Source organism: Vanacampus margaritifer, chromosome 2, assembly GCF_051991255.1.
Source record: "Vanacampus margaritifer isolate UIUO_Vmar chromosome 2, RoL_Vmar_1.0, whole genome shotgun sequence".
NCBI lineage: Eukaryota > Metazoa > Chordata > Actinopteri > Syngnathiformes > Syngnathidae > Vanacampus > Vanacampus margaritifer.
The window spans coordinates 28,485,748-28,513,199 of record NC_135433.1 but is presented as its reverse complement, the minus strand read 5'-3'; the positions used below and the strand labels follow the sequence as shown (position 1 = coordinate 28,513,199).

At 40.2% G+C, this 27,452-nt stretch overlaps 4 protein-coding genes across 9 annotated transcripts in view; 1 reads left to right on the top strand and 3 right to left on the bottom strand.

Moving 5' to 3' along the window:
- Positions 1-4,135, bottom strand: part of mosmoa (modulator of smoothened a) — a 38,756-nt gene extending 34,621 nt beyond the window's left edge. For all 5 annotated transcript variants that reach the window (XR_013291046.1, XR_013291047.1, XR_013291048.1 and 2 more), the window contains exon 1: positions 3,213-4,135. Coding sequence is in view for 1 of the 5 variants with exons in the window: in XM_077556398.1 (XP_077412524.1) it covers positions 3,213-3,318 (106 nt within the window). In the remaining 4 variants the exon portion in view is untranslated. The remainder of the gene's footprint in view (positions 1-3,212) is intronic.
- Positions 4,136-6,412: 2,277 nt separating this feature from the next.
- On the bottom strand, positions 6,413-13,162 carry LOC144045015 (kelch-like protein 24). The gene is made up of 12 exons (XM_077559781.1): positions 13,027-13,162; positions 12,466-12,738; positions 12,216-12,350; positions 11,526-11,717; positions 10,467-10,610; positions 9,974-10,160; positions 9,713-9,859; positions 8,966-9,094; positions 8,577-8,753; positions 8,246-8,392; positions 6,980-7,145; positions 6,413-6,902 (listed from the first exon to the last, which is right to left on the bottom strand). The coding sequence occupies exons 2-12, from the start codon at positions 12,715-12,717 to the stop codon at positions 6,746-6,748; spliced, it is 1,833 nt and encodes a 610-aa protein (XP_077415907.1). The 5' UTR covers positions 12,718-12,738; positions 13,027-13,162; the 3' UTR covers positions 6,413-6,745.
- A 143-nt stretch (positions 13,163-13,305) lies between these two features.
- On the bottom strand, positions 13,306-19,412 carry anks4b (ankyrin repeat and sterile alpha motif domain containing 4B). 2 transcript variants are annotated; one of them, XM_077558144.1, is made up of 2 exons: positions 18,635-19,412; positions 13,306-15,405 (listed from the first exon to the last, which is right to left on the bottom strand). In XM_077558144.1, exons 1-2 carry the CDS (start codon positions 18,793-18,795, stop codon positions 14,310-14,312), a joined length of 1,257 nt encoding a protein of 418 aa, XP_077414270.1. In that variant the 5' UTR covers positions 18,796-19,412; the 3' UTR covers positions 13,306-14,309. The 2 variants fall into 2 exon arrangements, with proteins under 2 accessions (XP_077414270.1, XP_077414271.1); XM_077558145.1 differs by lacking the exon at positions 18,635-19,412 and adding an exon at positions 16,585-16,705.
- A 57-nt stretch (positions 19,413-19,469) lies between these two features.
- On the top strand, positions 19,470-27,212 carry slc25a17l (solute carrier family 25 member 17-like). The gene is made up of 9 exons (XM_077558147.1): positions 19,470-19,731; positions 19,855-19,915; positions 22,379-22,445; positions 22,529-22,683; positions 22,781-22,897; positions 22,990-23,135; positions 23,454-23,549; positions 24,558-24,640; positions 25,433-27,212. The coding sequence occupies exons 1-9, from the start codon at positions 19,657-19,659 to the stop codon at positions 25,578-25,580; spliced, it is 948 nt and encodes a 315-aa protein (XP_077414273.1). The 5' UTR covers positions 19,470-19,656; the 3' UTR covers positions 25,581-27,212.
- The last annotated feature ends 240 nt before the right edge of the window (positions 27,213-27,452 follow it).

Below are 27,452 nucleotides of genomic sequence, written 5' to 3'. Positions count from 1 at the left end.
AGTGAGCCAATAAAAGATGAACTGCACAAGGACGTTTTACTTTTTCATTGGCTTTTGATGGCAAAAAGAAGAACTTTGATGACGCAAAAAGAACCCAAAATAGCCCTTTTTGCCACTTAGGATAGGGGTATGTCTCGGTCCTGGCAGGTAAATACAATATTGTTAGCCTAACAGAATAATTGCCTACGTCATTTTTAATTTAGTGCCATGACGTCAATAAAATAGCAATATGCTTGCTAAAAATTTGTGTTTTTTTGTTTGTGTAGATCAGGGGTGCTCAAGTTTGGTCCTTGAGAGCCCCTATCCAGCCTGTTTTCCATGTTTCCCTCCTGCCGCACAACTGAATCTAATGATCAGCTAATCAGCAAGCTTTTCAGAAGCCTGATAACGATCCTGATCATGAATCAGGTGTGTTAGTGGAGAGAAACATGGAAAACCGGCTGGATAGGGGCTCTCGAGGATGGAACTTTAGCACCCCTGGTGTAGATTATCAGTCATTCAAGTACTTGAGTCAAGGCAACCAAACTAAATTTGTTGCATTTCCTTCTTGTTTTTTTTTTAAATTGATAATGACAGTTAGGCAATTATGCTATAAGACTAACAATTTGAAGATATTACCTGAGAAGCACTTGAACTATACTGTATGTTCATTGTGATATCAACAAAATGAAAATGAAAATTATTTTTATTTTTACAATACAGGTACGACTGTTAAGATATTAATTGACCTGTTTCATTAAATTTCCATCTTGTTCCTACAGGAAACAATTATTTCTAAATACGCACAAATGGCATGTCAACTGTTGATCTTTCACATTGATTTATGGTAGTTTTTTTTTTTTAATATGTATGCTGGATCCTATTGTACATTTACTGCTTATACTATTAAATTTGACTAATTGTGTAACGTGTTTGTTTCTTAAACTTAAAACAAACAACACTAGAGATGCAATTATTAATAGACAAGTAATAAATTACCTTAATAATTACTTTTGCTAATCAAGGAACTCTTAAGATCATTTTTAGTTTAAAATTGTCCAAATGCTTACATTATCATCTTCTCAACAGTAAATATTATCTATTCATGAAAGCATTCTGATTATCATTGTGTTGAATCAAAATAAAAGATTTGCTCTTACTATGGAAAACAATGATTCACATTTTTTTTCCCAATTTTCTGACATGCTAAGGACCAAACCACTAGCTGAATCATAATAAATTTTTCATCCATCCTTTCTCTGAAACGCTTCTCCTGCTGATGGGGCACATGCGTGCTTGAGCCTATCCCAGCTGTCGATGAGCGAGAGGCGGGCCACAACCTCAACTGGTTGCCAGCCAATCGCAGCATTATTCGTTTTTGCTTGTGCATTTTCTGCACAGTCAGTTTGAAATACTGTAATGTCCTCTTTTTGAATAAAAGGGTGGACATTTAAACATTTCTTTCAATCAGATTCATTGATTAATCAACAAAAATAATCAACAGATTACTGGTAATTGCTTGTTAAAAAAAATGTTTTTAGTAGAGTGGTAATGCTGGCATGACCAACACTTTGGCTAGAACATGCACAGAACGAGAGAAAACAGCCATTTAGACACTTGTTCCTTTGTCTGCACTTGTCTTCACGCAACCAGCCAACACACAAAGCACATCCAAAACAGCCCAACACAATGGGCATAGAGATAAGAAGTGACATCCGCAACAGTCAGCAGAGGAAAATGGTCACACTTGAACAACACCCATGTCACAACACTGTACTGTAGTGCGTTTTGGCCGTGGGACAATAAAGTCAAGAGTTTGACAGTCAGAGTTTGATCTATCACCAAAAACCTGCATCTCATAATTTATTAAGAGCAAAATTGTTGATTCTATGGCATTAATGTGTTGCAGAATGTGCATTTGTTAACGATGAACCCTCCCTGACCTAGCAACTAAGCTGTCATCCTGCAGTGGGAACAAAAAGACACAGCTGTCTATCAAAAGAACCAACACATTTCCAGGGCAGGCACTTGAATGTTGCACGGCTCGCACAAGCTTTTGTCAAACATGAATTATTCGGGACAAAACAAAATGAAAACAATAAGCTTTGTAGTTTTACGGATGGGCATGATAATCAATTAATGGAGCCTAAAGATTTTTGTCGACGTGTGAAATTGAAATGATTAATCACATCTTAACGGAACTGAGACAAAGGGGACTTGGCTGTTGATTTGATCTCAAGCAGTTTGCTGCTGAAGAAGTCAATGTGGCATCCAACGCATTGTGATTAAGTTCGCGGGTGGGCTGGAGCCTATTCCAGCTAACTTTAGGCAAGAGTACACAACTCTAGACTGGTCACCAGCCAGCCAGCCAATCAACCATTCAAGCCTATGGAAAATTTAGTCTTCTATATACTGAACAAGCCTCTTTTCAGAATACAGGAGAAAGCAGGGAGTAAACTGAAAACTCATGGGTGTTTAATCAAATGCTACAACGACAAACACAAATCCATTGTTTATTTTTATGTACCTGTACGTTGCAACACCATGAAGAGGGTAACAGCAATGGTCACTCACTATGGCAACACTTACCATATATGATATGAGCAACACAAAAACTGGGGTATTTTGTAGATATACTGTAACATTAAATATGAAGCCACATTTTGGATTTAGTATCAGCACTACACAACTGAGTTAATTCGCATATTGACATGTGTCAAGCGTTAGTCATAGACAGTTTTGACAGAATCCAGTCACTTTTCAAACTAAAATATATTTTAGCCTTAGATCCTTAATAAATCGTTAGTACACCGTTAGTTTTTTATTCTTTCAACTGTGCAGTCTGTCGTGGCCTGGTGTAAACTGGCCCTTGGTACCGGTCCACGGCCCAGTGGTTCGCGATCACTGGTCTAGGGCACAAATACTCAAAATATAGTGTTGTGGAATCACTGCCTAACTACAGTTCAGTTATATTTAATGCAAGTTTTAGGATACATATAATCGTTAATAAGTGTTTGTTTATAAACATGGTGGCTGCACTGGGGGAGTTAAGCATATTTTTAGGTGATAAAAGTTTGAGAACAACTGATTTAGGAGGCATGTTAGGGTGCACTCTTCTGTAGAGTGACTATACCCGCTTATATATGTAAATCTGGTGATAAATGCACCTGCATTTGGATGGAGAAATTGGACATCCAAGTTCCAACTAAAAGACAAGCGGGACTTCCTTTTACCTGCTGACTCGCCAGTGTTGATCCAGTCTGGGTTTGCAATGCTGGCTATTGCAAAGATATCCGCCGCCAGAAACAGGCACCCTGAAATGATGGTCAGCTTATCCATATTTTCTCCTTCATCCAACAAGCCTGTCAATGACGAGGGTGGGGAGGAGGCAGGGATTAGTGATGGGCAAATGTGGCGGCCGTTGTCCAAATGTGACCACGGGAAGAAGGAGACAGTGGGGCGGCTGTTGTCAGTTTAACCTCGCCCCCCCCCCCCCCGCTACCCCTTCTACCACCTCAGCGGAATCCCCGCTCTTGTGCTTGCACTGAGCATTTTTCGCAGCGATGTTTTAGCTCTCTTCTCCACCACGCCGTAGCATCACATCACATCTCAAACCATAGGTCGCGTCTTGTGCGCTTGGGTTCTCCCCTTGGATGCGTTCGGAAGCATCGGGCAAAGATGCAGCTAGCAGGCGGCTAGCTAGTTTCCAGAATCGGGCTCGGTGAGCCGAGCTGCGGCCCGCAAGCTGCTCGACGGCCGAAACCACGACTGGGCTAACATTTCACGCAGAAACCGAGGCGTGCGAGAAGCGAAGCAGTGGTGTCCGTAGGTTTTTGCTGTATAGCTTTCGGCGAAGTCACCATGGAAAACGAGAGCCAGTCACCATCACGGCGGCTGCCCTGGTTCTCCTTAGTTTGTTAGCCGAGCAGCCTCACTCCTCCCCGCTCCTTGTTCTTCTTCCATGGACCGGTGGTGGACGAGGATGAGAGTGGGGCACAAACGTATTTAAGTCCAGACCCGCTAATAAAGGTCCAAAAAGTGAGCAGCAAAATGGCACCGTGGTTGTTATTACGCGCGTCCCACCCGCGTAGCCGCTAGCAGCCGAGCCTCCCGTTCCGCCTCATGACATCAGGCCGAACATGAACACCCACTTGGTCCACACACCATACTCATTGCCCTGCAGTGTTCTCGTCCTATTGGGGGGGCTTCGTTCAATACTCTCGCGATATTACCTAAAAACAAAATAACATGGGAGGTCTTGTCCTGGGTTGCCCTGTCTGTGGAATTTAACAGTTTTTATTTTTTATTTTAAAGCGTTGAAGTAAGTACACGTACGATTTTCAAGGGTACCGGGCTAAACCAAGGTTACGTTATAGTGTTGTCAAATTTGTGTGTTTAAACGTGTACGTGTGTGTGTGTGCGTGTGCGTGTGTGCGTGCGTGCGCGTGTGTGTTTGCATTAATTTCTTCCCTTAAAATTGGTAAGTTAAAATGTTTTTAACTTAACTAAGTACTTTATTAATTCGTTTATCAACTTTTAGGCTATGTAATTAAACAATATGGTTAAAAAATAAAGCATGGTTAAAAAAAAAAGAAGCATTTTTCCAAATACACCAACACACTTCAATTAAAAAATGGTATACAATATTAAAATAAAATTTGACTCAATTGGCAAATGATATTTATTGTTGAAATATTAATAACTCTCAAATTTGTTATGAACATTTGCTATTTTCTTAAACTGTAATTACCCCCACCCCCCATTCATTTCATTTAGCCTATCTTTAACAATTGGTTTTATTGTAAATTGTGTAAAATGCGTTTTATTGTAAATTATTAAAAACAAAAATAGATTATTTGGAGGGGGTGTTCTCGTTTTTAAATAAACGAATGTTATTAAATGTTTAAAATGCTATTAAACTATTCTACATACAGTATTTTAATCTAAGATGGTCGCGCAGTAAAGCTAAAAAAAAAGCACTATTTAAATAGGAGCCCATTCCATTCCATTAAAAAACAAAAATAATAATGTGTGCTTTTATTTTGAAAATTCAACAAGAAATTGGGAATGAGCTGAATGGTTTAAAATTGGAAAAGCTGGAATCGGTCAAACAAAATGAGCTAAAAATCACATCGGTAGTTGCCGTATATGCGCGTGCAGCGTGGCTTGGAAAAAGGAGCTTGATCTGTGGATTCCCCCCTTCTCCATGGATTCCAATGGGACTTTTTGGCATTGTTTGGGGGGAATTGCATCGCATGACAACTCGGAGTTCCGAGAAAAGTTATTTCCCGCCGAGTCGGATCGCATTTTTTCTGAAAAAAAATCTGGGAACGAATAAATAAACCGTTTTCTAGGATAGTAATATGTGCCTGCTTTGCTTTGCTCTGCTACTGCTTTCCTGCGTAGCAGTTCCATAATTATGTCAACAAGAAAGGCAAAACATCACATTAAAAATGAGTAAGATGCAGAAATGCTTTGTCAAATAAAAACTGCACATAACTATAATTTCCAAAAGATTTGCCACTCCCAGAAATTTAGAAACCCAAAATTAAGTCCCAGTCTGATAGTTGATACAAATCAAATACAGTACCAAATATTTTTTCATGGTAGATTTGCTACAATTAGATTGTGCCGGTGTATTTATTCATGTGTCCAGTAATTGGAATACAGTACTGTACTTAGGTCCTGTTTTTATGTTCTACTGTAGATAGAAGTCAAAGGGTATTTGGCTCCCCGTAGTGGCTGATGAGTGAGTTAACATGACTAATATCAAAACGCATTGAAATAACATAAAATTTGGTTTGTCATGTTTAATTTACAAAGTTTTTCACAGAATCGCCTAAGAGCAACACGGTGATGACACTCATTGTGGTTGGACAAACTGTAAATGACTGGTAACATAAAATTACCCACTGAAGGAAGCTGTAGTCTTGAAGTCTTTGATCTTCATTAGTGCAGACATTCATTCACTGGAAGCTATTTTAGAAAGTTTCATAATTTTCAATACCAACAGGATTTGTTCAATAATTATATATAAACCTAATCTACCAAATGACAGAATCATGGACTCTCTTCTTTCTGCCTTGTTCTGTTCTTTTGGGCCCAAAGCACATTTAGTATATACACAAGACCAGTTATTACAATTACATTAAACCTCTTTAAAATTAATAGTAGAGATTCAAGCCAGGGTGAAGGTTTAATAGTTTTTTTAAACCAGTGTTTGGGTTTGTAAAAAGGGTTTCAAATAGTGCTGCCAGACGATTATTATTATTTTTAACTAATTGCACAATTTTCTGCAATTAAATCATGCTTAATCAAAATTTGAACACAAGATAGGGAGCTGTGACTGAAATTGTTTAAAAAAATTTTTTTTTAAATTTGATGAATTTGTTTTATTACCCTTAAATAGAAAACCTTTAGACAGGCAAATGTGTCAAAGATAATTAAACATTTTATTAGTGACTTCCTTCAATGTACTGACAACAATTACAAAAATATTCTACATGAAATTAATACAATCCTAAAAAAAAACAAAAAAACATTTAATACAGCTCACATTTGTATTTCTGCATGGGTACCTTACCAAAATATTCACAGCTGGATTTCTTGGCCCATACAGCATCTTGTTGATAGCAAACAGATTTCAGCATGTCATTCTCACAGACGTAGTTAAAATAAATATGTCACCATAATAAAATACAGCTCTGAACATTGTAGTGCCGTGTCTCCACTGAGGGTGCGTGTTGGCGCGAAATGCGTCCATCACTTAGCTGCTGTTTGGCATACTGGGGTAGTAGTGCGACAAAACGTCTTTCCTCAGCAGGAGTGACACACAGCTGAGCCAGCTTCGACTGGTGGGCATCTCCCCAACAATCTCCCACGTGTCGGTCTCGTCGCAGAATCTCTCAATTGTGTCGTGATATCTAACAGGATGGTCAGGCATACGTAAAGTTCATGTGACAAAACGCAAAAGGTGTCAATGGTTTTGCTTTCACCTCACCTGTCCCATCCTTCCTCCCCCCCCAGGACATAGATCTTTCCATCCACCACGGCAACACCGGGCCGGTAGCGTCGCTCCTTCATGGGGGCGCACATGGTCCACTGGTTGGTCTTGGGGTTGTAACACTCCACCTTGTCGGTGTTTTCCTTCGAGGCATGCCACCCACCTAAAGTTAAACAAAACAAAAAAGTAGCTTAAAAACTTTTTGCACCGCCACAAAGAAAAAAAAACCCTTAATAATACTACTAATAATAAAGTAGCACATATTGGTTTTAAATAAAATACAGTTTAAAGGGATACTTTACTCATAGAGCCATTTTCAGCAGGAAAAATATATACACACCAGAATTAATTTGATAACTTCATTATTTTTCATGTAAAATTAATACCTTTAAAAACTAATTTTTCCACTTGCTGTCGACTGAAGATGACCTCACCTGTGCTGAGGAAGTAGGTAACGACCAATCATGGCCTAGGCCCTGTCCACACGAAAGCCAGTTTCAATGTATCCTCACAAGTTTCTTACCGTTTAAGCCGTTCGTCCACATCACACGTGGTTTCGGAGCTTGAAACAGATCACTTTTGAAACCGGGCTCCAGAGTGGAAAGATTTCAATAGGCGCCTGTCTGGACACCTTATGCAGGATACTCCTCCAGTGATGACGTAATGGTCTCAGCTCAATGACGACGCATTGTCGCAGATTAAGTTACATTTTATTTATTATTATTATTATTATTTTTTTAAAGCATCCATCTTCTTCGCTTTCCGTTAATTGCCTGTGGCTACGCTACAGCGCCACTCCAGACTTGGCATATACATTACAGCCGTTAAACATCCTCAGCATCTTCTTTTGGACAAACGCAAGTCTTGAAATGCTTCTGTGTATACGAGATTTGTTTGAGGAACGAAGCCGGCTTGGCTTCCGTCTGGACGGGGCCTAATTGTACATGAAAAATAATGACGTTATCACATTTATTTTGGACAAAATATTAACTTTTTGTTGCTGAAAATGGCTTCATGAGTCAAGTGTCCCTTTAAAAAGAGCTAAATCTGTGACTTTTGCATACCACTAGAAGGAGCCAGCGTGGCACACAGACTAACAACTATATTTTAATAGAGCTTTTCTAAATACACAAAGAACATATTTACAACCAAAACAGTATACAAATGAGTCTTCACAACACCCAGTAAATAAAGATAATGCTCCACTTTCTGCTCAATGTGAACATAATGATACTCAAGTAAACAGTTAAGTGAATACTTTACCTATGACATAAATTTTTCCTTTCAACGTACAAGCTGCTGAACCAGAACGAGGAATCTGCATCGAGGAAACTTCGGTCCACGTAGCCGTTTTCGGGTTGTACACTTGTGTGAGATCTGAGCCATCGCCATCTTCAAGAACAGCTCCACCTGCAAGACAGACAAAACGCACATTGTAAGAGCGTTCAGAACCAGTCAAATGAAGCATTTCCTCACAGAGGGGCTTCTACACTAAATATGGACTTGATCACTCAATCGAGCAAAGCTGGTTAGTAATTCTAAACCGTCTTGGAAGGTGCTTTATTAATTACAGTACATTAGCAGCATGTCCTACCAGTGACGTAGAGAAGACCGTCCAGCGCCACAACAGCAGGACTTGTGACAGCCATCTTGACGGACCCCGTGAACTGCCAGGAGTTGGTGTGAGGGTTGTAGCATTCCACCGAGGCCAGACGAGAGTGACCTTCCCAGCCGCCCACAGCATACACAAAACCATCCAGCATCACCAGGCCTGCCAGCAAGGACAGAGACGCTTGATTTGGCCAAATTAATCATTTTTTGTTACGATTACACAGTTGCATCTTCATATGCTGCTAAACAGAGTTACACAACTGATTTTTACGGTTACTGATAATTGAGCGCTTAAGCAGTGAGTGAATGGAGTCTTGGGACAAGTCTGACTGTTGCGATGTTAAATAATGGCACCCACTGAGACAGACGCACCGAGTTCAGAGCGAGACGCATTCATGGAAGCCATTTCCATCCAGGTGTCGAAGCACGGGTCGTAGCGCCACATCTCCCGGCTAGCCGAGCCGTCAGGAAACTCTCCTCCAGCTAAATATAGAATGGAATCTACAGGGAAGGGATGAGAACACGTCTTAGTGGTGGCATGTGATCATATAGATCAATTCAAAATATCTTCTTTTTAGGTGCGTTCCGGCCAACGTGTACTGATTACAGTAACAGTATAGCTATGAACAGAACAACACCTAGCTTCCAAAAGAAGTTAGTGTTTTCAACTCTTTTTTTTCCAGTCTTGTAGCTACTCCTAAAAAAAAAATAATAATAATAATAATAATAATTAAATTGCTAATGAGGTTAAGAAAGATAGCATGAGCAGACTCATTTTCACATTGTTTTCCTGTATGACAAGAAAAGGAGGAAGAGCCCAGTGTGACGCAATCAACATTGAAAAGCTGAACACTGCCGCAGCCATGGTTCTCATTTTTGTTGTAGAAGCACCAATTCATCGATATGTTGGAAGGAGTTTCATACCTAAATAAATAAAAAAAGATTTATGGAGGCTCATGCAAGTCAAGTTTTGCAAATCTTGTTGCGCACCAGGATAATAAAGCATGTATAGTAAATAAATAAAAATATTTTTGTTCTCTCCCCACATCACCTTACATTTTAGTTGCTCATTTTATACTCTTGCATGTTACTTGGTTCCCTAAACAAGTGTTGACGCACCTGACACCACCAACCCGTGCTTGCTCACAGCGAAGGGCAGGCAGGCATGGTCCCTCCACGTATTCGTCACGGGATCGAAGCTCTCCACGCTGCGCAGTACCACTTTGTCGTCTTCACCGCCAACTGTTATGATGACTTCAGACGTCCCTGTTACCATGGAAACAACCTTGATAATGTGATGCGTGGGAGTCACTAATATTTTACAGAAAGATAAATAACACTCCCACACAGCATGCAATATCTTTAATGGTAAAATTTTACCTGTTGATTGACGCGGCCGTACCCTGGAGCAGAAGAGCTCCCTTCGGCGGTCCTTCAGCAGCATGTAGTCTTTGGCCTCGGAGATAAGCCTCTGGCAGCCTTGGTTCTCCTTCACCACATCCAGAGACTCGATCACATCATGGAGGTAGTAGGGGCTGATGAGGGGCAAACGGACATGCTCCAACACCTTCAGGAAAAGAGGGACGACTTTTAAAAAATGTATATAAAAAAAAATTAAATAAAAATAAATGTGCGACATGCAGTTACTGTATATTTTAACCCAGTAGTGTCAAAGTGCGGTCATTGAGGGCCTGAGTCCTGCATGTTTTAGAGGTTTCCCACGTTCAACACAGCTGATGCACATTTAAGCTCATCAGCAAGCTCTGCAGGAGCCTGATAATTAAAGCAGGTGTATTGTTGTAAAGAAACCTCAAAAACATACAGGACTCAGGCCCTCGAGGACCGGATCTTGAAACATGTGCTTTAACCTGACCTTGTCAAAGCTCTGCTTGCGAGTCGGGCATGTATTTAGCCACAGCATGGCGGCATCGAACACCAGCTCCTCTCTGCACACGTTGAGCTGGTCACTGGCAAGGATTTCAGTTAGTTTGTCCACACTCAAGGTCAAGAACTCCTCCTGAAAGACATAATTCAAATATAGATGCAATTAAAAAAAGTTTCACATCCAATGTTGCCCGAGATATGTGGTAATGCTACACAAATTGCACGCAATGAATTAGTGGCATGAGACTACATTACTACTGTGGACCCTTGCATATGCACAGTTAAGCACTAGTGGATTGTTTGTTCAGATTTAAAATATAATATGTACGCATACACATTTTTGGGGGAAAGTATTTTGTTCGTGTTCCATTTCAATTTCAATTAATTGGACATTATCTATATGCAGATTTTTGCTGGCCGGCCCGGTCACCATCCCCCTCAAATAGCTGGGATCCACTGAAATGTGATGACATGTCGCATGAAGGTTAGATTTTTTAAGAATTAAGCAGAAGTCCAAAAACTACTTTTGGGACATTTGACTATTGGTTACACAGTTCATGGGGTCCTTAGTATGTGACAGGTTTTCATTCCTACAGCCACGATAAAATCCCAACCAGTGTAACAAAGTCAGAAAGCATCACCAGCGCTTAAATAATAAAAAGACTTATAGGCCACAAATACGAAACAAATGCAAAATAGTAAATACTGCAGTAACTGAGCAGGTCTTGACGCGGTATCCGTTCTACCGCCGCTCAAAAAGTAATTGAGCAGTGTTCGTGACTGCAAAACCCGATGTTTGGACCGCAGTAAAGCCAGGATCTCATGTGCTTATTGAACAAATCATAATGCCGCTATTAGGGCTGCAGCAATCAAATATTTTTAGATCGACTGAACAACAGGATAAAAATTATATAATTAATTTATGCATCAATGCACAATACCAACACACAAAACAAAAGTGCATATGAGGTGAAAGTATTAGTGAGTTGTGAATTATTCAATAAATGTTTTCAGCATAGCTGCTGCGGTGGCACCACCAGCCTCTCACCTGTTGGCAAACACTGCTGAAGTGCTCGAGAATGTAGTTCATGCTTTGTTTTTCCAACAGCTTACAGGAATGGGCCTCAGCAAAGCAGTGGATGCCTACGCAGTTAATCTCATCCATCTGACGTTCCATGAATCTGCAGCAGGCCTCTCGCACGGCCATCACATCCAGCAGGTTGGCTGCGGCCAGCAGTGCCTGAAAAGAGTAGTTTGTTAAGTCACATTTCCACCAAACAGTGCAGTTCTGTTGAGCTTGCTGTGGGACACTTATCAATGGTTAAACGTGTAGTGATGCCGGAGATGATTCATAGTATTCTTCCCATGAGTGGCATAGTTGTCAAACTCCGTTTCTGCGGGCCGCAGTCGTACAGGTTTGAGATGTTACACTCTTCAAAATCAAATACACCTGATTCATCAGCGAGCTCTACAGAAACCTGATAGCGATACGGATTATTTGATTCAGCTGTGTTTGGGGAAAGATGTCTGTAAAACACACAGGACTGTGGCCCTCGAGGACCAGAGTTGGACACCGATAAGTTTAGTGTATTAAAAAAAAAAAAAAAAATAGAAAAAGACAAATTCACAATGCATTTGTTCCACTGTGCTCTAGCGAAGTGTGCTGAAGCTTGGCGTGACCAACATTTGGAAGATGTTTTATGCAAAAAGCCAAAGAACATAAGTGTGCAAAGCCTACCTGGACGTTTGCTTTGGAAATGTAGACCTCTGACGTGTAGGCATAGCTGACCAGCATGCCAACCATCTGCGGCTCTACTCCATTGATGGCCACCCGCTCCTGTTTGGACTCCTTCAGGTCAGTGGTAAACATTGTCTGGTTGGGGACAACAAGGGGGGAAGCCAAGCACAAGATCCATAGTTAGTTAATCAGCACCAGGTGAATGAGGAAGCCTCAAAGGCACTTTATGGTGATCTTGACTCAGGTGTACCTGAAAGTAAGAGCTGAAGGAGGCCAGCACGATGCGGTGACAGGGAAACTCCTGTCCCCCGCAACACAGCATGACATCACAGAAGGAGTTGTCGAGCCGCAGGGTGTTGAGGCCCTGCAGGACTGTGTTGGGATGCCGCGCTTCCACAAACACGAAGTCCGACTCCTCGCCATCCGGGGACGCCGGAGAAGTGACGATTAAGGTCTCCTTCTGGATGCTGGCGAGAGAGTTGGCTGCCACAATCTCAGACATTTCCGACGCTGGCGAGCAATCCTGCGAGTCGGATCAAGAAGCAGAGGGGAAAAAAATCAAATACCCGTCAACTACTTTGTATACTGCGCTCAACATGACGTGCTCTAAAGTTATGAAAACTCGATGCAATAAAGAAAAATATTCAATTTTAACATTTAAAGAGGCTTGTTAGCTCGCTCACTAATGGGGCTCAAGTTAGCAGTGCAAAGAAAACAGTTAGGTTGCCGGTTTTACGGATTCGTTTATTTGCTACCATCATTTTAATGTCTCGAAGACATTGCAAACTTCAAAACGAGAGCATGAAATTACCTGTATGCATAATCGTGAAGAAGTGCCAACAAACGCCTTTGGTCGAGGTAGGTAAACAGTAATGAGTACTGTCTCTTCTTCTTTTTATAGGCGGTTGACAAACCCGTTTACGAGCTCATTACTGACACTAATCGGCAAAGAAGTGTAGTGCAACAGAACTCGTGTTTCCTGTTTCCTTCTTTTTGAGCCAATGAGCCAAGGCAGTAAGGCAGTAAAGCACCCGTTTTACATTTAGAAACAAATCACCACGAAACAAAAAACGTCACAGAAACTATGTGCTCCATTTGCTTGTTGATTTATTTAGTGTGAAATCTGGGCCTGTTTAATTGAACAAAAAGATGACATATTCACAGGAAGTCCTGAGCCCCAGGAAAGTTATAAGAATATGGCAGCAAAAAACACACACAGGTTTATTGTTGCCATCTAATGGAAGAGCATTTAATTGTCTTGACTCTTGCCTGTCACTATACATCCCTGATATGTGCCTTGCAAGTGTTTTCAATCTTTAGTATGGTTGACTGTTTGCCCTGTTCAAAAAATGGCAGAAAGAACACCGTTGTGACGTTGGCTCTCTTCGCCCACATGTTGAGTGCATTGCTTCACCAAAGTCGATTCATTTTAGTTTTTCACTTGACTCAAGCGGTGGTACATGTTAAGCTTTCTTCCATTGTAACCAAAATTTTTACTCGTAACATGTAGCAAAAATTTATGACTGCATCAAGTAAGCCTTTTTCACCCCTGCAAACGTAAGTACAGTAGGTACACAGTGACAACAAGCAACAACAGCAACCTGCTGCCTCTAAATCACAGGCTACATTCTTAGCCACTCGCCAATCACCTGAAATGATCTGCAGTATTTATTTGATATCTGGCGTCACATGAGTTCAATTTTGTGTCTTGCTGCAATGTCATAGAGCCATAGAAATTCAAATGATTGACATTTATTAATTAAAAAGTTGTCCCCAGTATGAATGTTTTACAGGTGCATTGATCAAATCATTAAATTAACACATTTCTATTTGTCTTTGAACTTGACTAGAACAGACAGGTGTTTTTTCCATATTCCTTTTTTCTTTTTAACCACAAAAACATGATCCATAATAACATAATAGCAAACCGTCAATAATAAGGTGTGTATATTTTGTGAGGCTGTTGTCAGTGATGGAAAGCGTGGTTTGTGGCAGGCCTTTCCCGGGCAAGAGATAATCTTGTTTGATCACGGAATCATCTATTGTACAGTACATCAAACAACAGATTGCAAGAGTCATCTTTTATTGAGGTTTTCACAGGCAGCTGTCTCCCATAGCACCCGGTCTCTCTAGCGCATTCTTGCGACGCGCAACAGCTTCCAGGATCTTCTTTCGAAGCCCCAACTGGATGCGTATGCTTTTCAGGTCTTCGTCGCAGCAGAGCATGAGCGCATCCAGGTCCAGGTGCTCTCGGGTGAAGGCCAGGGCAAATTCGGTCAAGGAGATGGATGACAAGAATGCGTCAAGTGGAGATGTTTCCTCCTCATCGTCATCCAAGCCCAGGTCGTCCTGCTCCCATGGGACCTCCGCGTCAGGGTTGCCCTCTAAGGCTCCCTCGAGCGTTTCGTTCTGAACAAGGTAGCCGAGGTTTTCGTTGTTCCCACTCGCGACATCTTCCGTCTCCAGGCTCATCCTCTTCATGAAAATGAGACCACCTAGACCGGGCCTGTTGAAGATAGACTGTTTGACTTCATCGTCTCCATAGCCGGCCTCTCCTTCCTCTTCGAGCATCCTCTCGTCCTGCTCGTTGAAAACATCCAAAAACTCGGGATTCTCTGACGCCGCATCCTCCTGCTTGAGGAAAATGACGTTGCTATCTGCTGCAGATCTCTGCAGAGTGTCCTTTTGCTTCTTCCCAAGACTCTTTTGCAGTGTGCCTTTCACCCTGGCTGTTAGTGAGCCGGATTTTTCAGAGGCGATGAGCTTGGAGAACTGCTCATTGGCGCCAGTCACGGAGCCGACGCTAGACAAGGCCGACATGTCGCTGGCCTCTGAAGCAGACCCAGTTTCCGCCCCGCGGTACATCTTATCCATCTTGCTTTGGTGTCTCCTCTTTACCTTCTCGCAAAGTTTCACCCGTTTCTCCGCTTCTTTGCTGGCCTCTTTCTTTAACCTGGCAACCCTTTTTGGATTCTGGTTGGTCTGCTGGGAGGTGGCGGCGTCCAGGAAGCGCACACAATCCATGCGGTCCCGCGAGGCAGCCACGTCCATCGCCGTGTGCAGGTCGTTGTCCAGGGCGAACAGGTTGGTGTCGAAACTGACGAGGAAGCTGAGGATGTGCATGTGGCCGTTGGCGGCGGCGTGGTGCAGCGGCGTGTTTCCCCAGATGTCACTTCTGTTGGGGTCTCCCCTGTTACACACAAATGTTTTTGTGAGACAAAGTATTGCATAATTTTTCCAAACATATCCATACTACGTATCCTCATGAGCATTGTGGGTCGGCTGGAGCCTATCCCAGCTGACTTTGATCAAGTGGCATACACCCTGAACTGGTGACCAGTCAATCAGAGAGCACAAATAGACAAGCAACCATTGAAAATCACAATGACACCTATGGACAATTTAAATGAATCTAACATCCATGTTTTTGTAAGCATTGTTTAAGAAATAATAATGAATGGATATAATCTTGTAACATTTTTGATGCACAACATCATAAGGGTTGCACCAGCTAGTCCACACGTGACGGCTAGTGCTTGAAGTTGATTAATTGCCAATCCTTCTCACTGAAAGCAACAGGCTCATGCCTAAAATATGGGTAAATATTTTGATTTAAATGAAATCAGTAGCACAATCACTTACAAGTGTATCCTTAAATACAGTATAACAAAAGTACAAGTGCAATGAAATAACTAATAACTAACGCTAGCTGACAAACAGCAAATTCAGCAAACACCCTCTTGAAACAGATAAAAGACAGAAAATATTGTGTAGCATCTGCTTTCACTCACGATTAAACTTGCTGTTTCAACCTCTTTATTATGAAAATGGATAGTTAATGTCGGCAAAAACAAAACAAAACATCCAAATTGTTTTTTTATCAATCCTATGTTTCCCTGCAGACAGCCAGACATACACTCACACGCATTATCCACTGGCCACACCTCCTGACTCACTTATCCAATCACATCACAAAAGCAATTCAGAAACCTTGAAGCCCTAACAGACACTCAGAACGTGTAACATGCTTTGACAGTTATGCTACGATGCTAACCACATTTGCAAAGAAACAGACAACTAAAATAGGCCAACAAAAAAAGGTTTAAATTGATACCTGACTTATTTAGCCATTTTCAGCAGAAAAAAATAATATTTTGTCTAGATTTAATTTAATAACTTAACGTCATTATTTTTCATGTACAATTATTACCTTTAAACTCTAAATCTTTTTTTTTTTGCTGATAAACTGTATAAACTGGTGTCTACTTATGCTGTCTACATGTCTTGGTCATTATTTTAACATGCTTGTTGAAAGTTTGAATTTGGGTCAATATGTACAACAAAGGAAATAGAATACAGTGCTACTCACACTGGTGTATGGAAGGTGCGAATGTTTGGTGGTGGTCGGAGGGGCCGTAGGTACCCCGGGGCAGCTGTGGCTACTTAAGTAGCTTGCTGCCACCACAGTGTGGATGTGCAAGTACATGAATAATGTTATCTGTTCCATTGTAAAGCGTCTGTGAGTATCTGATTAGATAGATGCTGTCGACTGAAGATGACATCACGCATACTAGGTAATGACCAGTTGTGGCTCAGTTTGCTTGCGTCACATGACCAAACCCAGGAAACAGGTGAACCGTATTGGTCGTTACCTGTTTCCGGAGCACCTGTAAATTTTAGTCAACAGCAAGTGGGCAAAAAGTGTTTTTAAATGTATTAATAGTACATAAAAAATCATGAAGTTAAGTTATCAAATTCATTCTAACTTTAACTTTTTGCTGCTGAAAATGGCTAAATGAGTCAAGTAGCTTAAATGTTTTCTTCCACTTTCTGCTCCTTGTCAAGTTCCAATTATTGATTCTGAAAAATGTCAGCTTACTACCGATTTCTCTTGGTTTGGTTCTGTTGACATTGTTAAAATTTTTACTGTTTTATTTTACATTTTACCTGTTTTGCATTTCATTATAGATGATGAGTAATGCTTTTGACATTCTTGATATATTTTCTACTGTTTTCCCAGACATGAGAAAGTTAATATGTTTCATTTGTTTATCTAAGAAGTCTAGTTCCTGTTCGTCAGAAATCCGGTTTTCAAAAGTTCAAGGACGATCTAGTTTACTGGCAAAATGCAAATTCATTCTGTACCTCACGAGATGACAGAGGCGTTTCCTCATGTTTTGAATAAAAAGGCTGTGTGGGCAAAAGAGCACACACATCTTGGATGACACTACTTGGGTGATATGCAATTGTGTGACCAGAGATCTCTGTAATAAATCAACCTTGCAAGGACCCTCTTCACAAGAATCTCATCTTTGATTTATTTGAACATGCACAAGATTACAAAAATAAGGTAATCTTTCAGTTCTCATTGTGGAGATCGACATAATACAGGAGTTGCAGACCAGCCAAAAATTTGCTTATTGGCTTATAGAAAACTGTGATGTAGTATATATATATTTTTAAATAGCTACCATTTATAAAAAAAATAAAAATAAATAACGAAAGAGAAAGAAAGAAACTGCTTAATAGAGGTTTAAAATAATAATAATAATAATAATAATAATAAAAAAAATTAAGGGTGGAGAATTCCAAAGCGGGCCTTACACCCTTCTAATTTTTTGTATGTGTCACTTGGATGAAAAAGTTGCCTTACAACATCATAGCTGCGAATGTTCAAAATATAGATTATTGCATGACAAGGCAAACAAAATCATAAAAAAAAAAAAACACCCCCTCACAAGAGTAATTGGTAAGCCATTAAGATGTAAAGTCCTCTGCAGGTGAGCTTTAGTGCTCCGGCAATAAAAGTCATTACAGCAGCAACTGTCGTGCATGTCATGAACAATGAGCCAATTATTTATGGACACGTTATTGAAATGAGAAAGCCTTCCACTGGAAAGATTGAGAATGACGTGCGTTTAGTGACCAGGCTCTTTTGTTGTGTCTAATGAGCCCTGTGGATGGGGGCGTTTAGGGGTGAATGAAGCGTTCTTTTGTTTAGCTGTGTTTTTTTCCTCGTGCTAAACATTTTACCCAGCCTAACAGAGAGTTGCCACAAAAGGGGAATTACGTTTTCTTTTGGTTTGATGACCATAGTGAAAGTAACTCATGTTGCATTACTACGATATATATTTTTAAAGCTTTTGGGGGGGGGATTGGGGGCACATCCCCACAGATGGCGGTGACAAGTGAGTCAGTGTTGATAATTTAGCAGTTTGGTCAGTGTATTTACTGACTTTTCCGACTCCTAGAAAAGCTACTAGTGAATTTAATTTCTCCCCTCCCCCCCAAGGGACAACCTTCAAGGCCATCTCACCAACCCCTTTATTTCTTAATCCAAATAAATCACACACAGAGGGATATTCTGTATTTGAATCCAAGTAGCAAAGAAGAACATACGGTTCAATTCAATTTCTCACCCTCTGCTGCTTATGAGCTGAAGTGCATCCACATGTCCATGAAAAGCAGCCAGCAGCGTGGGCGTCATGCCATCTTCGTCCGGAGAATTCAGGTCCTTCCTGGTGGCCTCCTTCAAAAGGTCCAGGTAACCGTCTATGGCTGCCTTGTGGTATCGAGACATGGCTGTCCTCTCCCAGAATTAAAAAGAGAAAACAGAAACAAATTATTCACCTTCTTCAAGAGCACAAAGCCTTCAGACCAAGTGAGCTCATGGAGGGCGTCGACATGTCAGCAGCACAGAGCCATAAAACAATGGCAAAGTCCAGTCCAGTGCTCTCTGTTTATGCACAAGTACAAACCTCCCATTATGTAGCCTGCTGCAGGCCTGCTTTACTGATTCCATTCTACAATCCTCTTTTATGATAAGTGTGATAAATGGTAACCATTTCCTTCCTAATATTGGTGAATTAAAATGTGAGTGTGTGTGTCTGTCTGTCTGTCTATCTATCTATCTATCTATCTATCTATCTATCTATCTATCTATCTATCTATCTATCTATCTATCTATCTATCTATCTATCTATCTATCCATCTATCTATCTATCTATCTATCTATCTATCTATCTATCTATCTATCTATCTATCTATCCATCCATCTATCTATCTATCTATCTATCTATCTATCTATCTATCTATCTATCTATCTATCTATCTATCTATCTATCTATCTATCTATCTATCTATCTATCTATCTATCTATCTATCTATCAGCATCAATGTGGTGTACTTCACTTGTCAGCTCCTTAGATGGCGCTGGTGGGTATTTCAGTTTAATGCCAGCCACGACGAAGGAATGCGGAAGCCAAATGAATGGGGGCGTAAACAACGGTCTTATTTCCTGCTTCTTTCTTTCTATGTGACAGTTTGACATGTGAATGTTTGACTACTAGCAACTATTTACTCAGTAAGACAGACGTTTAAGACTCAACCAAGTTTTTGCCAGACAAACCTTGCGCCGTCGTACTCGGTGAGAGCTGTCAATATGTCCACTAATGGAAACTCACCGGTCGGCCTATTGTCTTACGAGACTCTGGTCCACGCTGTGGCAGGTGCAATGGTGAGTGGAAGGCAGAGAAAGTACGATAGCAAGACACGGCGTGGCATTTGCTTCTAATATTACGGTTTGTAACTTTCAACTCATTGTGAATCTCGGTTATCAATTTAAATGATGTAATTTCAGGGCAGCGTGACAGCGATGACCACCTTTTTCCCTTTGGACACAGCTAAAAGTCGTCTACAGGGTGAGTTCATCCTGAACACCAGCCCTTCTCCTGTCAGTCAAGCAAAATCTCTATTAACTGAAATTTCAGTTCTTAATATTATTAACTGTGGTTGCACATTTGACAGCGGAGCCTTGAGATTTTAGTGACCTGATTTACGAGATTTTTGTGGTACAAGCAGTTGTTTGACCATTTTTTCTTTCACTTGTCAGCAAAAAATTGAGATACGAGTGTATTTTGGTGGAAGTGAACTCAACTCGCTTCACAAGAAGCAGCACTTTGACAGTTGGTGAACAAAAAATAGGCTTCAAGCCATTTACTCTTGTCTCTTCCAGTTGAACTTTATCATCAAACTTTGCAATGCATTAAAAAAAAGGATTATACGTTATGTATTTTAATGAGACAAATTCCTTCTTCTTCTTTTTTTAGCTACTTGATGTAGATACCTGATAAAACAACCAAAGAGTTGTGCCTTGGAAATTCCGCTTAGCTTAAAGGTCCATTGTGCCATTTTAAAAGGTAATATAATTAAAGCTTTTTCTACATCATGCATGCTTGCCAATGCCCAGATGAGTACAACGAGCCCTGACTGTTTTACTCTGACTGCATCTATCAGCTTTTATCTTCCCTTTATAGTAGAGTGTGTGTACCCTGCACACTCCACAGTTTCTTTGGGGAGGGGCAGAGTTTTTCTTACCTCATTTGAAGTCATGTCTTTGTTTGTCAACTGTGGCTGTCGCTTTAAGATCGTGCACGTACTGCACAAGCACCATGAATGAGCTTGACACAGATATTGCAGTTATGCTTTGGGCCAGAGGTGGCAGTCACAAGTAAAAAAGTAGCAACCTGCACAAAGATCTTTTAATAAAAGTTTGCATATGACATTCAGAATATTTGTTCATATCAAACTATCGCGGTCATTTTTTTTCCATTTTAAATAATGCAAGTAATAAGTTGATTAGAAAATGAGGAGGATGAGAATGTGCAGTGGATAAAAAAACGTTGAAAACGTCCTCATAACATTAAATGTCAAAAGAATTAATAAATAACTGGTGCTCTTTAATGCTAGCAAACAATACAAAACAGAGTAGAAGGGATAATAATGAATACCATCATCAGTGTCATGTAGGGCTGGGTATCGATTCAGATTTCCAAAATCGATTCGATTCAGAAGGCCCCGATTCGATTCACGTTGATTTTTGATTCAGTTAAGGATTTCATGCAGTACCGTGCAGACATTCTCACAAGTACCAATGCTGTAATAAAAACTTCTTGCTCTTACTTGGTGCATTAAAATGAAAAAATATGAATATTTTCATTTAAAATGGAATCCAATGCAGTTACATGATTCATGTGTGTTTTATTGAACATGACCTGATCAAAACTGTAAATAATAATTATAAAAAATTGAATTGAAAAATTATGAAAATAATAAATCATTAATAAAATGTAAATATATATTTTTTTAAATAATTTAAAATAATAAATAAATAAAAACTAAATAAAAATCATACAAAAATAATAAAAAATAACTAATTTGAAATGGAAGAAATATCAATATTTACATTTAAAATTGAATCCAATGCAGTTTTATTAATCATGTACAGTATGTTTGATTGAACATGACCTGATCAAAACAATAAATAATAATTGAAATCTATTACAACCACAGCACTATGTAAATAAAGTGGCAAAAACACTGGGCTTTTTTTCCAAATACATTTCTCAGTGACGCGAGAAGGCACATTAATTTATGTTGAGGGTCAAATTAAAAAGTATTGATTCATGGTTTTATGAATCGATATTGGGCTATGAATAGGAATATCGATTTGATATCAATATATCGTGTTTTTTGTTTTTTAAACCCAGCCCTAGTGTCATGCGTGTATATCCTTTTTAGCCACAGCTTGAATGGTGGAAGAGTGTTTACACATCTGTCTTACAGTTCACAGGTCCTTGATGTGAATCCGGGCTCTGGCCTTCCAGTGTGTGTGTGTGTGTAGTTTGCATGCTTTGTCCGTGTCTTGTGTGGGTTTCCTCACACGTTCCAAAAAACCCCAAACATGCACGGTAGGTTAATTGAATCTTCTAAATCAGTATTTAGACACTTAAATACTGAAGTGGGCCACAATTTTTCTATCATTACTACTGTGGGGCCACACAGCACGACGTACTTCCTAACCAGATGCTTGACAAAAATGATATTTTAAATATAGACAAATATGTGCTCCTAATATATTTCATTTTTCATAATACATTTTTCAATACACGTATAAGAGCTCCAATATCCTCGAGATCAGTCTAGCTGCAGATTGCAATTTTTTATTTTTTTTTCACAAAAATCAACTCGCTCAAAATAGTAATATTATTGAGGTACTGTGTTTGTCCTGCATCCCATTCCAAAATATGCTAATATGGACGGATGGGTGGTTCACTGGTTCTGTCTAACTAAATAATATATTGTGTTTGTGTGTGTGTTTTTAGTTGATGAAAGTAGAAAGTCCAAATCCACCCCAGTCATCCTGGCTGAGATAGCGCAGGAAGAAGGCGTGTAAGTACGCTGTTGAATTTGAGTAATGCATATTAGTGATGTGCACAGATGACTGAACCTGTCCGAATAATATGTCCTTGCAGGCTGGCTTTGTACAGAGGCTGGTTCCCGGTCATCTCCAGCCTCTGCTGCTCCAACTTTGTCTACTTCTACACCTTCAACACACTGAAGAGGCTGACGGCCACAGAGCCACAGCAGTCGCGACTTGGCAAAGACCTGCTCATGGGCATCATTTCAGGTGAAATAATATAAAATGAATTTGTTCCAGGCTGAAACTGTCACCACCGTCCGTAAATTGTGTCTATGGAAACCATTTGCATTTGGTGCTCACGCAGGGGCAGTGAATGTGATACTTACCACGCCAATGTGGGTGGTCAACACTCGTTTGAAGCTCCAGGGGGCCAAATTCAGAAATGAGGACCTTCATCAGACGCACTACAAGGGCATTTTTGGTGTGTGTGTGTGTGTGTGTGCAGCTGTCAACGTTCAATCAAACCTTTTCTGTGGGACGCCCAGTTACGTTTTTGTGTTTTTCCTTCTTTAGATGCATTCTCCCAGATCGTAGCGAGCGAGGGGCTGGGGACGCTGTGGAACGGCACTCTGCCCTCACTCATCCTTGTCTTAAACCCAGCGGTGCAGTTCATGTTCTATGAGTCCATGAAGAGGAAGGCGGGGAAAGGAGGCAGGAAGGTGAGCAGAATGTCTAATAATTAAATGAATAGTACTCATAACATTTATGGATCTTGGGCTTTCAGAAAAAGCACTGTAGCGTCAAACATAAATAAGGTGGAATATTCGCTGTAAACACGACAAAAGATGATTACAATGTTGAGGGTTGTTTTTGCATCTTTAAACCATCTGCTTAAAAGTGTTTCAGTCATTTCTCTGCATGCATATGCTAGAAATGGGCTGTCCACCCTTTCCATTGGTCCCTAGTATTATGAAAATGTATTTCTTCAACGCTTTAAATAGTATTATGATGACGACTGAGTTGGCACTCCTCCACAGATATCATCTTTAGAGATCTTCCTCATCGGAGCTGTTGCCAAAGCCATCGCAACCACTGCCACATATCCGCTGCAGACAGTTCAAGCCATACTCAGGGTAAAATACAATAACATTTCTTTATTTTAGCTACTTCATTTGTTAAATAGAAATTGTTCAATTAAACTACTGGCTAAGGAACGGACATCACTGTATTTAGCCAAGAGAATTGTCAGCCGTGTGGAGTGTTGTGACCCTTTGATATTTGGTCAGTTGTGTGGTTGATTAATTTATTGATTTAGTCTGAAAACAACAGAGGCAAAATGGACTGCATTAGTTGGTTGCAACTAGCAGAAGTGCTATTTAATAATTATTCTCTAGTTCAGTGGTCCCCAACCACCGGGCCGCGGCCCTGTACCGGGCCGTGGACACCTTTGGACCGGGCCGCACAGTTGAAAGAATAAAAAAAACTTACTGTACTTCCAGTTAATTGATTAGCCGAGGCTTAAAACTATTTTATTTTGAAAAGTGATCAGATTCTCTCTGTTTACGACGGACTCTTGACACATGTCAAGATGCTAATTATCTCAGTCGCGTTTTGTTACCCTTGTTATGGTAGTGGACTTGCGTTTGTTGTCGTAGCCTTTTATTAATCAGCCGACGAACAGCCAAGCAAACCCCCCAACCCACTGAGTTGCCGGTCCGCGAAAGTTGTGGACATGTATGAACCGGTCCGTGGTGAAAAAAAGGTAAGGGTCCACTGCTCTAGTTAACAATCCAAGGAGGATTGTTAGCAAGAGGAAGTTGAGTTACTTCCAGGCAACATTATTCTGCTTTTGAAACAGGAGTAGCAAAAAATTACCATTCTACTGTTCAAATATTTTCATCTATATCAATGAACTTATTGGTAATTGCCCCGTATTGTGCATCCCATGTATTGTAACTAATCATCTTAGGTTATGACTGTTCATTAAAGGGGAATTAGTTTTCTGCGCAAATTTCATTTTGTACAGCAAATGCCGTGTTTAGTGAATTTTCATACCTCTGGGGCCACGGTAGATTTTGCATCGATTTAGTGGGACTTGCGCTCTCTCTTACTGATTCATTTCATGTGTGCTGTCATATCAGTTTGGCCAGTACAAAGGTGATGGAAAGGGCGGCCTGATGGGAAGTCTGGCAAACATTTTCTCCTTGCTGATGGAACGAATTCAGTAAGTGCTTCTCTCATGACACACTGACAACCATATTACTTCCTTTCATCCATTTTGCTTCCTGTTTTGTTATAAGGGAAATGCAGCATTATGGACTTTTTAAATTACTTGTACTGTATACAAATAGGTGGGTGTCTGGAGTGCCTTCCCACTCTAAAGCTCTAAAAAAAAAATCTTTGGGAAGAGAAGTAAATATAAACAATTGATATTGTGGTTGTACAAGTGTGCACACCCTCGTATAGCTGGGGATGTAGCTATGCTCATAATTAACCGATCACATTCAAACACATGTTGAATGGGAGTCAGCTCACACCTGCCAACATTTACAGTGCCTCTGATGAGCCCCAAGTAAAGTTCAGGTATTCTAATAAGCTTTTTTTCCCTTTCAAACAAAACCTGAAGGTTTGTACTAACATGGACCGTTATAAGTTATGCTGTTTCACATTCTCCAGCAGCCGCGTTTCTTTCAAAACTCAGTCGTCGGTATGGTAAAGCAAAGCTCGGGTTTGGCTCATTTGTACAACCTAGGACAGAGAGGGTGAAAAATGTGCTGTAATACTTGATCCTTGTATTATTTTGAATGAAGTCTACCACAGATAATTATGTTATTAAGACATTTTGGGACTGTTTTGATGAGTGAGTATGTCATAGTCCTTTCACGGGAATCTGTGTTGAAGTGTGACAGGAACAAAATGGTCTGGTATCAGTTTAAAGTCCAGATCAGATTTGGATTTCCAGACCTTGTACGATGGCTGGTCGTTCATTAATAAAGACGTGTTCTATTTGTGACAGAAAGCATGGTGTTCTGGGGCTGTACAAAGGCCTGGAGGCCAAACTGCTTCAGACGGTGCTGACGGCTGCCCTTATGTTCGTCGTGTACGAAAAGATCACTGCCGCCACCTTCAAGTTCATGGGCCTGCACAGGAAGCTCAAGCAGTGAGTGGGTAGTCACTTGCAGTAAAAATCCAGCCGTGCCAGTGGATGCACTGGGAGGTGGGCAGGGCGCAGCTTCCCAGTCTCTCCTCAAATGTGCACCATAACCAGGAGGAGGAGGAGGAGAAGTAGTACATAACACAGATCAAATGGTTCATTTGCGTGCTGGTGGACCTCTTAATTCAGTTTGGTTACTATGTTAAACCAACTAATGAGATGAAATAACGGCAAATTGCCTCTAATAGGGCCTTCATCGAGCCATTTCTCAACCAGTTTTGCAGTTTAGGGAATGCTAAAGATGACTATTCATCTTAATAGGATTAGGAAGTTTAAAACATGTTTTTTAACTTAAGAAAAGTTGTGCGCGACTGCAAATTAATGACCAAAGAAAAAAAAAACTTTAAGTGCTATTATGGATGGTGATTTACACAGTGACTTTTTTTTTTTTTTAACACAATCAACAATCCTCTACTATTGATATGAACGCTCGCTATGAATTGTGTAACAATGACAGCAGGATCATGTAGTTAAGCCCAAATGCAGTGATGAATGAGATATTTCATACTCAGCATCTCGCCTAAGGTAACTCCAGCCCTTCCCCTAGTGAAGATAAGCAGTCTACAAAATGGATGGATGGTTCATCCAACACAACTTTTGCCATGTTCTTAAGTCATTTCCAGTAAGAAATGACCTACAGTTGCAATCAAATTTGTTCAACCCCCAATACATGTTAGGCTTACTTGCAAAATTTACAAATTTTCAGCTGTTTTCAATAAACAAAATAGACGAGAACAGTTGTAATAGTTTAATAAAATAATATCCCATGTTTTTTTGTTTTTTTTAAAATCTAAATTCACAAATGCTACTTTTAATCACTACTTCAGTCTCATTTATTATTCATCCCCCTGTCTCGAGCACACCTAATGCAATTTATAAGCTTCATTAGTTCGGGTGTGCTTGAGACAGACCACATAAATCCCTAAACACCTGGACTGGCACAAGACAGAACATAAAAATACCTGGACTGAAGACTTGGGGTTTGTTAAGAGTGATGTTTGATTGCATGTTAGAAATCAAAAGAGAAGCAGTCAAAAATAATTGTCTTTGACTTGTCTATGAATGTGTGTGTCCCATATTTCTTCATGCAACTTTATCTGGAAAAGGGTCCAATGTCCTGCATTTGTCAAATTGTTAATGTCAGTGCAACTCTCACAAGATGTTACTTACCTTTTTAACAGCACACAGTCATTGTTGTTGGCATGAACAAGTGCCTGTGGTGCAGATACTGCACCGGACACAATTAGCCCTTTACACATGACACTGGCTTGCATCACTTGGGTGCAGTGTTTACATGAAAATAATTTGTACTGCAACTCTTACTTAAAGCCATTTTCACGTCTTTTTTTGTATACTGTACTGTAAATTGTCTAAAAATATCTCTTAAATCAGCTTGTACAGTTGTTATAGTAATAAAGGTGGTTTAATAAAAAAAAAAAAAAATGTTCATCAAGATTTCAACTTGATGTGCTTTACACAAGCAAAGACAAAATGTAAGTTATTGCGGACTTCGTGGAGATTCTATTCAGTTATTTTGCTTACATAATGTAAATGAATATGAAATAAAGGTGGCGTGCCTCTATCTCATTTCCTTCACGTCTGGTAGGAAAGAATTAGGGGAGTCCCTGTGTACAGTGAAGATCACATCACTGAATGCTTTCCGGTAGAACAGATAAATCACACTGGAAAAATGGATTTATTGTGAAGGGGAAAAAAAGTCAGAATGCTGGAGAATGCTATTTCTGTAGAAGTTGTGTGCGAATGCTCAAGAGCTGACCCTGAACTGAAAAGCTGTATAATTAGATGAATTTGAGGAAATGTA